Source organism: Rana temporaria, chromosome 10 (assembly GCF_905171775.1).
Source record: "Rana temporaria chromosome 10, aRanTem1.1, whole genome shotgun sequence".
NCBI lineage: Eukaryota > Metazoa > Chordata > Amphibia > Anura > Ranidae > Rana > Rana temporaria.
Window position 1 is genome coordinate 95,431,123 of NC_053498.1, and position 14,854 is coordinate 95,445,976.

A 14,854-nucleotide genomic window follows, 5' to 3' on the forward strand; every position below is an offset into this window, starting at 1 on the left:
AGTTCCCCTCTTGACTAAATTTAAAAATAGAATTCAAATCTGGCGGTAACTCCCGTTGTCAGTTGCAGGGAGATGCAATTTGATTAAACTGCTGTGGATGCCACAATTATTATATGTGTTGCATAACGCACCAATATGGATACATAAAAAATGGTTTAGGAAAATAGATACTTTGTTTAGAGAACTAATATGGAAAGAAGGACAAGCTAGAATCAGGTTGCAAACCCTGCAGCTGCCAATAAGGTAGGGGGGAATGGCAATACCACATCCACGTTGCTATTTCCTGGCAGCACAATTGCAGCACATCGGAGTAAGAACAGAGCCAGGAGGAGATGTAAATGGAGGTTTAATGATCCTAGGGGCACCCCACAAAACAGTTGTAGAGGTGTTGGAGGCCAATTCATTTATTAATAAAACCCCTACGGTTAAGATGGTTATCAAAGTATGGAAGGCAGTAAGATCACTTGGAGGACAGGTAGGCGTGACAGAATACGTGCCCCTGTGGAATAACAGGAACTTCCAGGAGTTTTAGACAGTCGGGGAAATTAAGGAATGGGCAGTAAAAGGGATAGTTAGATTGGCTCAGTTATATGAAGGAAGGACCCTAAAAATGTTTGCTGCTCTAAGAAAGGAATATGATGTACCCAATTATACGTTCTATAGATATCTTCAAATTAGACACGCTTTAAATGCCCAGTTTGACAGAGTGGGACCAATGTGGGATAGGACCCCTGTCTCTCAAAAATTGGGTGGCGGTAGTGAGATGAGGGGGTTTATCTTTGAAATGTATCCATACATATGCGAGGGGAGTATTGGGGGTCCAGAACAGCTTAAAAGCAGAGAGAAATGGGAGGAAGATCTGGGGACCATAACAGATGGACAATGGAGGAAGATATTGGAGAGAGGACATATGGTAACAGTCTCGCCCGCACAAAAGTTCTAATTTTTGAAGATGATACATAGGACATATTACACACCAAAAAGATTATTTAATTTTGGGTGGAGAGTAGACGCGAGATGCACTAGGTGCCAGGATACGGGGGACATGATACACATGCTATGGAGGCGCCCGAAATTGTTTAGGTATTGGCTAGGAATACTCGATGTTATAAATATGATATATAAAACCAACTTGGAGATGGACCCTAGAACATGCATATTGGGTTTATGGAAAGAAACAAGTGGAGTAGCCAGTACAATAAAAGCAGTATTAAGGTGCCTCTTTCAAGCAAGAAAACAAATTGCTTAAAGATGGCAAGTAGAGAATCCCCCATCAGTAAGAGAGTGGGTTAACGCAGTTACAGAAACAATATGGAAGGAGAAGGTTGTATACACTAAGAGAAGGAATATCAGGGAATTTGCTAAAATGTGGAACCCTTGGTTGGAAAAAAATGGGATATCCTACGTGAAATGAAAATGTAATAATCCGGATAGTAAAGGGTGGGGAGGGAGGAGGGTGGAAAGGAAATTGAATTAACAGGGGAAAATGAAAAGGTTATGATATATGTGAAATTAGAAATTTTAACTATATGGTTTAATATGGATGTAACCTGTTTTTTATAAGATGAAGAAAATTTATAAAGAGTATGAAATAAAAAAAAATACAGTCATGCTCAAAAGTTTGCATACCCTGGCAGAAATGGTGAAAACTTTGAATGACCATGCCAACTGTCTTTTATTTAAGGACAGTGATCATATGAAGCCATTTATTATCACATGGTTGTTTGGCTCCTTTTTAAAATCATAACAGAAATCACCCAAATGGCCCTGATCAAAAGTTTACATGCCGTGGAATGTTTGGCCTTGATACAGACACACAAGGTGAAACACAAAGGTTAAAATGGCCATTAAAGTGTAATTTTCCATGTTTGTGGCTTTTTAAATTCAGGGATATTTTAATACAAAGCCAAGGTCAGGTATACCAAGAAAGATTGCAACCACAACTACTAGAATTGTTCAGGATACAAAGAAAAACCCACCGGTAACCTCAGGAGAAATACAGGCTGCTCTGGAAAAAGACAGAGCACAATACGATGGTACATTGAACAAAAGTGAGCGAACCTTTAGGCCCCGTACTCACGACCAAACATGTCTGCTGAAACTGGTCCGCGGACCAGTTTCAGCAGACATGTTTGGCCGTGTGTAGGCCCGAGCGGACCTTTTTCGGGCGGATCGGACAGGTTTCCAGCGGACAACTGTTTCCTGGACTTGCTTTAAGACAGTCCGCTGGAAACCTGTCCGCCCGGACATGTACGGTCGTCTGTACAGACCTACCGTACATGTCCTGCCGCCCGCCATCCCTCGCATGCGTCGAATGACTTCGACGCATGCGTGGAAGCATTTTAAAGGCAGGCCGCCCACGTCGCCGCGTTATTGTCGCGGCGACACCGCGTCATTGTCGCGGCGACACCGCGTCATCGACGCGGCGACACCGCGGACACGCCCCGCGTATTGTTTACACGCGGACCTCTGTTCGATGGTGTATACAGCCATCGAACAGAAGTCCCCGGGCAGTCTCCGGGCAGACATGTCCGATGAAAACGGTCCGCGGACCGGTTTCATCGGACATGTATGCTCGTGAGTACTCGGCCTAACAATCACTTTAAGCCTGCTATAGATGGATCGAAATTTGGTTGGTTCAGTACAAATTGGCCAAATTTCAATTTATTTATGGGCAGGCTGTTTGTACTGATGTCAATGTATTGATCAACTTCAGTACAACCATCCTCTTGTTGTTTTTTCATGTGATCACTGCAGGACCTATAGCCACCAGCAGTTATAATTGTATTCTGATGTTGAGAAATCTCCCGCTGTCAGAACACAATAGGGAAACAGGAGGGATTCCCCCATCAACACAGTAAGGTTGGTCGGCAAGGATAGCCTTGGTTTTTATCTGAGTAGCAGTTTCTATTAATAGGTGAAGTATAAGAGTACAGCTGAACTTATGAGATTTATTATTAGAATTATTCTTCTATTGTAGGTGCCGCAAGATCAGACCAATAACTGTAACAACCATAATATCTACCAATCAAGAATGGAGGTAAAGATGAACACAATTTATCTCATACATTCAGAAGTCCTGCCAACTGTCCATGTTACCCAAGGAACAGAATCCCCCAACCCCCTCACTATACTGTACTGCAAAATAAAAAGAAGATTATGTGTTCTAGACAGACCCCTGATATGTACCCTTTAAGAGAGGGAAATGGACTGAGGACACAGATTCCCCAGTCCCTTTCTCTGCAGCCTCAGCTGCACTGAAAATAAATAAACAGGAGACAGAGGCTCCTCTCCATTCATAAACTGAAGCATCGTACACACAGGTTACGATGTTTCAGTTGTGATGAATGGACAGAGGCAGTAATCACTGTCTGTTCATTCGGAAAAGGAAGGAGCCGGTAAATTACAGATTTACCAGGAGACTGGTGGAGGAGCCGGAGAGGTGGGGAGGACACAGGGGGACCCGAGGGAGGACGGGGGGACCGAAGGATAGGGGGGACCAAAGAAGGAGTTGGAGAGCTAGGAAGGACACAGGGGGACCCGAAAGAGGACATGAGCGGACCGGAAGCAGAGCCAGGAAGGACGCAGGGGGACCCAGAGAATGACACAGAGGGGGACCCGGAGGATAAAATGGATCAGAACCTGGAGAAGGACACTGAGAGCCAGGGAGGATGCAGGGGGACCTGGAGGAGGACACGGGGAGCACAAAGGGGGACAGCCAGGGGTGATCGGGGTGGCAGTGGGGGAGGTTACAAGCACCCATCTCCCTGACAGCTGCGGGAGGGAGAGAAGGAGAAGCCGCTGTCAGAAAAACTATATATAGGGAGATCAGTGCTTGTAACTCCCCCCGACCGCACCAAGCACCCCTGAGGCTGCCTAAGTATTGGGTCACAATTACTGGTGCAAATGCTTGGTATTGGCACAGATACAGTTACTAGTATCGGTATTGGTGCAACCCTAGATGCAGCCAAGCAATGTTATATATTGAAGTAACCTGTATAGAGGTATTTTATTAAAATGAATATGCAAAAATGGTAAAGAAACTATTGTGCTTTGTATGGATTATACTTTAGATATTTCTAGTCAGTGATGAGCATGCTATTTGTGCAGACTGTGCAGCTGCACAAGATCCCTTTATAACTTAGGAGCCTATAAATGCTAGATACATTATGGGTCAGATGAGTCCTAGGACCCCCTCTTACTGTCTTGTAGCCTTAGATATAACACACTTTTATATAGCTGCCAATCAATACAGAGTGTTTTTAGATGATCTGTAGTTGAATAGGGGGGGCATCCAAAAATTGATCTTGCACAGGACCCCTTGGTGAGTCTGTCTGCCACTGTTTCTATTACTTGGATAAGAGGTTTTCTGTATGTTTTAAACAGGAGAACATGCAAACACCCCTAGTTATATACTGTGAAAGCTAGAACATGAGACATCTGAAACAATATGCTGATAACCAGTGATGGTTTATCTCTACTTGTACTGGTTATTCAGCTGTGTTGGAATTGCATCTTTAGCTGTGTATAATTTTCTTTCAGGCTGTGAAATCTGGACTGATTGAAACCCTGCATTTCCTTCACAAACAGCATCCTAGGAGAAGAGTTGCACTTGTAACCTTCAGTGACCATGTAAGATCAAGAAAATCTCAAAGACAATGGAATGGAATAAAATGTACAGAATAATTAAAAGGGACAGCTGGGTCTCTACATAAGAATGACACCTTCCCCAACTCGCATGCACTAGTCACCCCATCCTTAAAAAGCCCTCACTGGACCCTACCAATTACCTAAGCCCAGGGGTGGACTGACAACGCATGGGGCCCCCGGGCGATAGAAGATTATGGGGCCCCCGGGCTTACAGATGGCCACCACGCCAGGAGGCATTGCATAGGCAGGGCAGCTAAAATCTCAGGATTTTCACATCAAAAGCATGTTGGTTTTGGACATATCAGGGACAGATGTAAAAAAAACACAGATTTTGACACACTGTCCCTGGTTTTATTGAGCCTGGCAACCCTAATGGGGCCCCCTAGTGGCATGGGGCCCTTGGGCAGTGCCAGAGAGTGCCAATGGTCAGTCCACCCCTGCCTACGCCCCATCTCCTTACTCCCCTTTTCCTCCAAACTCCTTGAACGTGGTTGTGACGGTATTGGTATGATATCCCCGTCAACGTTCCCTTCTTCCCATAACGAAAATCACCCCAATATTCCACGAGAAGGAATATCCCTGGAGTCGCCCAGAAAGCCACACATGCCAAGCTTACTGCTGGAACAACACAGAGTTTTAATGTTATAACACACACATGTCATTTCCAAAACTGTTACAATGACAAATCTCCGCCCCCCTCTTACACAGTGGGGGGTCTTCAATACAGCTCCTTTGAAATAAAGATATTTCTTTGAACTAATCAGTATCTAGCCGGTTCGGCACCGCATATAGAGAGATAATTACCACAATGAAGCAATCAGCATAATTAACATGAGCCACTTATCTAATCCCAGTAACCAGTAAACACAGGGCTAGAACAATTAACATTTGAAACAGGACTAGCTGCAGAAGGGTAAATACCATAACAGCCTTAAACAAGCAGGGAGGATTAAACTGAAGCATATAGGTAAAAAGTCCTTCACAATGGCCCCCCTTTCTCCCTGCTCTGGCAAACCCGGTTGGACCTTCCCTGGTCCAGTAGGGTTGACGGGTTCAGAGCTTTTAGTCCGAGGTTAACTCCGTTTGGCGTGACTGACCTCCCTTGGCAACTGCTTCAGACTCAGGTATGCCACCGGGTCGTCAGATCACACGCCGTTCAGTCCCCAAGTCTTTGTGCAATCTGCAGAGTCACCAGAAGTCAGTGTGAAGACGGCGAATGGGTCTGTGCGCCGCCATCTAGGTGTCCCGCTATGGGAGGGGCAGGCCATGGCTCTGAAGTGACAGTCACAGGAGATTCATAAAAAGAAAAAGTTATATTTGTTGAAATGCTGTAGCACCGGTGCTCAGAGTCCGGGGGGGGGGAGGGGACTCAGAGCCCCATAAGGTCAGCCACCCCCTGCTCCCTCCGCAGCCGCCGGTTCTCCTCTTTGAGCTTCTCCAGCTCCATCTCCAGTTCATGGAGCCTAGGGGGGTCAGCCCGCTGTGACCTCAGGTGGTTGTTCTCCTCCTCCATGCGGCTTATGCACTCCTCCAGCTCTATGTACTCACGGATCAGATCCTGCTTGCTCATGTCCTGCAGGCTTTCCACGTGGTCCTTCATCATCAGGAACTGGGTGGTGGTGTAAGGGGCCACCGGTGGGCCCTTGGCGAACATCTCGGCCCGCATCTGGGGTGCCCACTGCGATTCCATCTCCTCCAGTCGCTTCTTCTCCTCCCAGGTCCGCTGGTTATATGACTTCCAGGACCTCTTCTTCTTGGAGGGTAGCTGGCGGTGCCTCTTTCTGCCCAGCTCCCTCCAAGGCCCCTCCGGCTCATGGCTGTCGCCCATGACCAGCTGACAATGGTGTTCCCTGTTGTCCGTAATAACAGATTGTACCATGAGGGCTTCGTAAGGGGTGCCCAATGGTTCTTCCTGACCCAGCTCCTGGGGATCCCAAGCCGAGTCTACACAATGGGCTGCTGCTGGTGGGCGGTACCCCGGTTGAGACCAATTTGACCTGGTGTTGTCATTCATGGGGCAATTCTGCTTGAAGTGACCCAACTGTTTGCACCGGAAGCAGCGTTGTTCGTTGTCCTCCTGGCGTGGGTAGCGAGGGCTAGATGTCATCGGTCTGTTAGGCGGTTGGTATCTAGCGGCTGGTGGGTGTGAGGGCGCCGTTGGTTGTGGAGGTTGTACCCGTGGTGTGACCTGGTTTGTCTTGCGAGTATCCGCATATTCATCCGCCAACTTCGCGGCCTCTGGTAGAGTCATGGGCCTGCGATCTCTCACCCAATCCTTGACGTCCGTCTGGATGTGATTGTAAAATTGCTCCAGGAGCATTAGTTGCAAAATGTCCTCTGCGGTGGTGGCCTGGCTGCTGTTAACCCAGTTAGAGGCCGACAGGGACAACTGGCATGCCCATTCCGCGTAAGAGTCTTTTGTGGTTTTGCGTGAGTCCCTGAACTTCTGTCGGTGGGACTCTGGGGTTACTGCATAACGAGCCAGGAGCACTTCTTTAACCCTGGCGTAGCTATGGATATCCTGATCTGGCACGGTCCGGAAAGCATCAGAAGCTTTGCCTGACAGTTTGCCTGACAATATTGCAACCCACTCTCTTCTAGCTATTCGGTGCAGGTTACATTGTCGCTCAAAATCCGCCAGGTAGTTATCAATTTCACAGTCCTTTTCATCAAAAGCTTTAAAAGCGCTAAACAGAATCTTCCTTGTGTCTGCTGTGCTGTACTCACTGTTCGGAGAAGGTGCAGCTGCTTGTTGGACTGCTGCCAGTTTTAACTGTAGTTCTGCGTCCCTTATTTCTTTAGCCTCCTTCGCTAACAGGTCCATCACTCTCAGCACCACATCTGCCGTTGGGTTCGGGCCGAACCACGCTAGCTTCTCTCTCATTAGCTTGTTGGCTGGCGATTCCTCCTCCTGAATCACTGGTGTCTCCATCTCTTGTACTGCTGGCGTTGCTGCAATCCCGTCCTCCTGGTCTATCTCCATTGATTCTGCTATGATGACCCGCTTGGTTTTGTTGCTAGCAATCCTTCCACGAACTTCCAGTAGTTCTTCCAGTGTCTGCTTGGAATCCGGGTGTGAAGGGGAATAGAAGGGAAAAATCCCACTGCTGCCAACCAATTGTGACGGTATTGGTATGATATCCCCGTCAACGTTCCCTTCTTCCCATAACGAAAATCACCCCAATATTCCACGAGAAGGAATATCCCTGGAGTCGCCCAGAAAGCCACACATGCCAAGCTTACTGCTGGAACAACACAGAGTTTTAATGTTATAACACACACAGCTTATATGTCATTTCCAAAACTGTTACAATGACAAATCTCCGCCCCCCTCTTACACAATGGGGGGTCTTCAATACAGCTCCTTTGAAATAAAGATATTTCTTTGAACTAATCAGTATCTAGCCGGTTCGGCACCGCATATAGAGAGATAATTACCACAATGAAGCAATCAGCATAATTAACATGAGCCACTTATCTAATCCCAGTAACCAGTAAACACAGGGCTAGAACAATTAACATTTGAAACAGGACTAGCTGCAGAAGGGTAAATACCATAACAGCCTTAAACAAGCAGGGAGGATTAAACTGAAGCATATAGGTAAAAAGTCCTTCACAGTGGTCTACAACCAACTGAACGACCGTTTGACTGAGAACAAATTTCTTGATCCCCTTCAGTCCAGATTTAGTCCTCAACACTCCATGAAAACTGCTCTCCTTATGTAGCACTACCCCAGTTGGAGCTGCTGGTTTAGATTTTGGGTTTTGCACGTTACCTCTAAGTTCGTTGTCCAGGGGAGGAAGTTTGTAGAAATCGCACTGTCCACTCAACTGTAGGCTTTATTTTTTTTCTGTTGCATAAAACTTGTGAAGGAAGTAGAGAGTATAGAGAAGGGGAAGGTTCAGGCACGCAGTACAGAATGCAGAAATACAGAAAAGTATTCAAAGTTCCAACATTCACCACTCACTCCTGAGTGGGTATTGCTCACACAGATAGACCCCTCTCACATGGCCTAGCAGTCGGAATGATGCACGGACAGTATAGAAACAGTCTCTGCCACAGACCGTATGAGAACACAGAATGGATAGTCAGGAATCCTCTTCCACAGGATTTAAAGTCCCGAACTTCCTGCCTTACAGCCAAAGAGCCTTTAAGCCAATCCGGCGGACTGTAAGGTGTTGTAGGTTACGGTGCATCCTTCAATAAGTCACCAGGCCTCTCGCAAAGTACCAGCCTTCCACGCGGTCCTTTCCGGGACAGGTCCTCCCCTGGCTTCCTTCATTGAGTGGCTTCTTCCCGCAGGACAGACAGCACAGGATCACCTCCAAAGCATAGGCCCCAGCCAGGACAACTGGCCCTACACGACAGGAACACAGCCTCAGCCCAACGTGGTCCCGAGACTGAAATCACGCACACCCACCTCACGCCAGGAGGGCCACGAGGCAAAGGACCCCGAAAAACGGCATCCGCCCCCCAAGTATCCCCTCCCAGCATGCACAGCAGGGTCACCACTCCCACTGCACCGCTGCCCGAGTAGGGACACCCAACACACCACGGTACACCCGTGCTCCAACCTGAAGTGGCAACGCCACCCACAGGAACAAGGGAAATTACCACCAGGCAGTACCACAGCCAGAACAGAGGCAAATTTGTATATAATTCAACAGGTCTGAGCCCAACTATTGGCCCAGACATTCCTTAAATTTGAAATAGCGCCCCCATCTTTGGGAGCAGGGCGCTACACTTAAACTCACAAATGACCTTCTAATGGCTAAGACCAAAGGACACTATTCTGTACTACTCCTGGACCTTTCTGCTGCCTTTGACACAGTGGACCACCCCCTCTTCCTCAAAAAACTCCACTCCTTTGGCCTCTGTGACTGTAATCAGTCCATTCCCCACAGTTATTACCTTTTGTATCTCTTAGCCCTCTTTTCTACTGTATGCCCTTATGTTGTAAAGCACGGTGTAAATCGTTGATGCTATATAAATCCTGTATGCTAATAATAATATTCATAATATTAATAGTGTGAATTTTTAATTATCAATATGTGTTATTGTGGACAATATCTCTGATTTCTTCTGGGCTGCATTGATGTGAGCTGCTAATATGCATGTGATGGTAATTTATTTGCCAGGTGAAGATATATGGAGATGGCACTATACAGCCACAAGTGTTGGAGGACTGTGAACTTCTAGACACTGATTACCTAAAATCACAAGGCGAGAATCAGCCAGTGCCACAAATATTAGGAGAGACCCTGCATGTGCTGGAGGCCCAAATTTTAAGGTAATGATGCCTGTTTTGTATCAAAAGCCAGAAAACCTACAAAATAAGTTCTGGCTCTTTTGGATGTTTTGCAAGCAGTTAGCAGGTGTTTAAAAATATATATTGAAAGTATCTGTGTTTAGCTAACATCCCTAAGGAAAGCAATTTCCAGTAAGTTCATCCTCTATAGCAGTGGTCTCCAAACTGCGGCCCGAGGGCCGGATTCGGCCCTTTACTTGCCTTTATCCGGCCCTTGGAGCACTATCCCTCCCACTGATACAAGAAACTATTCTGCCATCTGACACCGACAATGGAGCGCCATTTCTCCCACTAACACCATTAATGGGGCAATATTCCTCCCTATGATACCAACGATGGGGCACCATTCCTTCCCTCAATACCAGATGTTTACTCCCACTGATGCCAGGAAAATTTCCAACCCCGCTGGCCAAAGTTCGGCCCTCCAAGAGTCTGAAGGACAATAAACCGGCCCTTTGTTTAGAATGTTTGGAGACCCCTGCTCTATAGGGATTGGCAATACAAAAAATACGCCTTAATTAAATGACAAACAGACATGGAAATAAAATCTACTTCCTAAAGGCTTGTAAACCGCTTAATAACTGGTTGATAACCATTCCCCTTATTTACACTGAATTGGATGGTCTAAAAACACATTGCCCACATTGCCCACAAAACAAGAGGCATCTCAGTGATCATGTTAAGATGGCACTCTCAACCTCACCCTGAACAGATGTTTTTCTAGCTTGTGGCACAACAATTTAAGTGCCAGCAAACCTAAAGTGATCATTAGTGAGGTCAGTTAACTCCAGAGTAAGAGGCAAAAAATATCCTATGCACCGCACATCACTGCATAACCATATGGATATGTGAAATGACAGCCTCAGCCCGGGCTCCAGCTAAGCCATGTCCCAACGCATTTCACCATGAAATTGGTTCCACTATATTTTAGTTAAGGGTATCAGATTACTCTGATACCCTTAACTAAAATATAGTGGAACCAATTGCCTTCAGAAGTCACCTGATTAGTAAATGGAGTCCACCTATGAAGCCCTGAGAGGTTTGTTAGAAAACCTTAGTAAACAAACACACCAGACCGGTCAGGGATAAAGTTGTGGAGAATTTGAGTACAAATGCACGCCACACTTTTCAGATATTCGTAAAAAAAAATTGAAAAGCATTTATCATTTTCCTTCCACTTCACAATTATGTACCACTTTGTGTTGGTCTATTACATAAAAATCCCAATAAAATTAATTTATGTTTTTGGCTGTAACATGACAAATGTGGAACCTTTCAAGGGGTATGAAATATTTTTGAAGGCACTGTGTGTTCAGAGCCTGGACTGGGTTTTTATTCATTGCAGTGCTCCGGCTTATCGCAAGCAGATTCAACCTATAGGTCAGCCTTTGCTATTGTCTGCATTAAAAGATGCTCTTAATACTGTAAATAAGAGCTGGAATTATGCTTTAATTAAAATCTATGTTTTATTTAATAATTTAGCCTGCAAGAAAATGGTGCTACAGCCCTGGGTCCTGCAGCATTGGTGTCTATAGCTATGGCCTCCAAGAGACCGGGATCTAAGGTAAGTGAGTCACAATTCGACCAGAGGCAGATGAAGGGCCTGTGAAGACAGCTTTTCATTCAATTCAAGTGGTCTTTGCATTACCAAGTTTATGGGAATGTAAAACCAGCTTAAAGCAAGTGAAATTCAGGTCAAAAGGAGAGGCAGTCAATGCACCTGCACCTTTCAATGAATTCTTAACGAGCCCATTGACACAGACCATAAAGTGTACCTAAACCCATTTTTTTTATATATATTACAGCCTCCCAATTCATGTAATGGATTAAATTATTTTAAGTCTTTTTATGCTGTATTTTCTTCTGGTAATCCTGCAAGTAATACACTTTCTTTCCTGTGTGATAGCGCTCATTCACTGTACTCTATTTACGGGGGAGAAGCTTAGGTACCTAAGGCTGCTCTCTTGATTTGTGCTGCAATAAATGAATGTACTGTATGTTGCACTTTAGTTCACAGAAGATAGCTGAGAACACTGATAACATGTTTGAGATTTTAGTTTGGTCCACAGGAAGCTACACGAATACAAGATTTCTGACAGGAACAACAGGTATTTTTCTGTATTTGCAGAAAACCTACTTGGCCTTCAACATCTTTATTGTGAAAAATATCTTTAGTTATCAATATGTAAAAAACTAAAGATAACTAGTAAAAACGGCCAATGTGTAAAGGTCTGTATGCTTAGAAAATTCAAGGAACCATGATCACAGTGTATAAGAGGGGCCCAGCCATGCAGGAAAAGAGATATGTGAGAAAGCAGGGGGAGGAGAAGGTGGGGGAGAGAAAGAGAGAGAGCGAAAGAGAGAGAGCGATGGGAAAGGAAGAGAAGAGGAAAAATAAGGGGAGGAGTGGGGACGAGGGAACCCCAGGTGCATAGGCGTGCGCACAGGGTGTGCCCAGGCACACCCTAATCACCCTGTGCAGAACAGATTCCCCCACTGACCTGGCTCCCCCTCCTTCCCCCCACAGCACTGTAGGCTTCCCTCCTCTCCCACTGGTTGTTGGTGTGGATGTTTTAGGATGAATGGGGGAAGGGGCCAGTAAATATGCCATTTACCGGCCCCTTCCCTTTCTGAATGAACATTATAAATGATCGGTAGAATGTGTTTGAGCTTTGGGGTGCACACCCTAATGCCAAAGGCTGCGCACACCTATGCCCAGGTGTCTCTAGAATGTGCTAAGCCAAGCATATTAAGGAACATTCCACTAATGGTACCACTCATGGAAGCTGAAGAGATTCATGAAAATTGTGTGGGAGAAAGTGCACTACCCATGGAGACCAGAGAGCTTCATATTTGGCAACTCTGTCTGTGCCGAATATACAGATTTTGTTTAAACAGTTTACTGAAGCTTGCGAAAGATGGCGTAGGGCTTACACCCGGAGGAACCGCTGTTCAGGTCACCTGCAATAGACCCAACAAAACAACACACAGAATGGCAATAACACACCATACCAGATCATTTTTCACAGCACCATGAATAATAGGAGGACCAAGTGTCTCTGAACCTGAACACTAAGCCTAGGGAGGTCCTAACTAAAGGGGACAGTACTGGAAGCTAAAGGTCCCTAAATCTCGCCAATCTCCTCCCACTGATCGGTGTAATTATACTTGTTGAGCGAAGCATGCAGATTTGAGTGAATGCCACAGTATAGGGTGTAAGTACCCATATTGTAACATAAGGTAAAGTGACAATGTCCCTTTAGGGACTGGGCAAGGATTGTGGCCAGCCTCCTCCCAACACCTGTGGAACCGGTGACATCAGTGGTGACCAACAATCTCTCCCACAGAACTAGTGACACTCTCTGATGACTGTGACTTCAATATAGATGCGGCAGCCCAGTCTCTTCATCTCTTCTACATGCAACAGATAGCTCTCCAGCACAGCAACCCACAGATGATCTCCTCTCACTTTCCTCCACGAGACAGCTGCAGCTCTTTGTCTCCCTAGAACTGATAGTCCCATTCATTCCTTGGCTTCATTTCATTAGAATAATAATTAGCTCTGGCCACTGAAATAAATTAACATTCTAGCGCTAAACTTGCCTACTGTAATATTAACACACCTCAAGCTCTTTTTGTGCCAAAACGCCATTGCTCCTTCACAGACTGGCAATGATTTTTTTTCTGCCTCTAAATGCCCCTGTCTCTAAACTCTTCTAAATGCCTATGGGCCAGATTCTCAGAAGAGTTACGACGATGTATCTCAGGAAACACCGTCGTATCTCTGTTTCTGAGCCCGGGTATCTATGCAAGTGATTCCTAGAATCATTTTCGCATTGATACGGCCAATATCCGACAGGTGTAAGGCACTTACACCGTCGGATCTTAGATGTAATGCAACACCTGCCGCTAGGTGGCGTTTACGTTCAGGTCTCATTTGACTATGCAAATGAGCCTGATATGCCGATTCCCGAACGAATTCGCGTCGCGTACTCGTCGCTTACGTCGTTTCCATAAGCGTAAGGTTACCCCTGCTATATGAGGGGTAACCTTACGCCAGTCTGCTGTATGCCATGTTAAGTATGGTGTCGGGTCCGCGTCGTCTTTTCCCGTCGGTTACGTCGTTTTCCTAAGTCGTTCTTGAATACGACTTTACGTCAATGACGCACACGTCGGCGTCATTGACGTTTTCCGTCGTGAGCTGGAGCATGTGCACTGGGCTATTTTTAGCCCGGCGCATTCGCAGTTCAATCGGCGCGGGAGCGCGCTTAATTTGAATGCTAGCCGCCCCCTTCGAATTACGCGGCCATACGCTGGGCCATTTACACTACGCCGCCGCAAATTACGGAGCAAGTGTTTGGGGAATACGGCACTTGCTCCTGTAAGTTGCGGTGGCGTAGTGTAAATGGCTTACACTACGCCAACGCAGATTCTTACAGAATCTGGCCCTAAGTGTGCATTGACAAATAGGCTAACATGCAGGGGTGCTTAGAGGCAGAAAAAAATGGCAGACCCCCTAGGAGCAGCGGTAACCGATTGCCAACCATGTCCTGCACATTTATGTCGGTAGAATGGAACGGCTGAGCAAAGTAACGTTAATTTACGACTTGATATCTGCCGGTGTCCTGCGATCGTATCACGGAGCTTCAGAACAGGGGGATGCATGTGTAAACAAGGCATCTCCCTGTTCTGCCTAGTGACAGGACACTGATCGTCTGCTCCCTCTCATAGAGAGCAGTGATCCAATCTCTCCGGTTTACAAAGTACTGTATTGTCAGGTGTGCCTTGAAAACCCAATTTTTATAGTGTATTCACAAATTGGCAGCTGCCTTCCTTAGGTTCTACTAGGTAGATTCAGAAAGAGTTAGGCCGGCTTATCAGTAGATAAGCCGACC

The 14,854-nt window shown here is 46.0% G+C and overlaps 1 protein-coding gene across 7 annotated transcripts in view; it reads left to right on the forward strand.

The window, feature by feature from the left end:
• Nucleotides 1-14,854, forward strand: part of LOC120915333 (circularly permutated Ras protein 1-like) — a 114,739-nt gene that overhangs the window by 73,642 nt on the left and 26,243 nt on the right. For all 7 annotated transcript variants that reach the window (XM_040325744.1, XM_040325738.1, XM_040325741.1 and 4 more), the window contains 4 exons: nucleotides 2,981-3,040; nucleotides 4,543-4,632; nucleotides 9,790-9,941; nucleotides 11,442-11,523. In XM_040325744.1, the coding sequence (XP_040181678.1) occupies nucleotides 2,981-3,040; nucleotides 4,543-4,632; nucleotides 9,790-9,941; nucleotides 11,442-11,523 (384 nt within the window). The remainder of the gene's footprint in view (nucleotides 1-2,980; nucleotides 3,041-4,542; nucleotides 4,633-9,789; nucleotides 9,942-11,441; nucleotides 11,524-14,854) is intronic.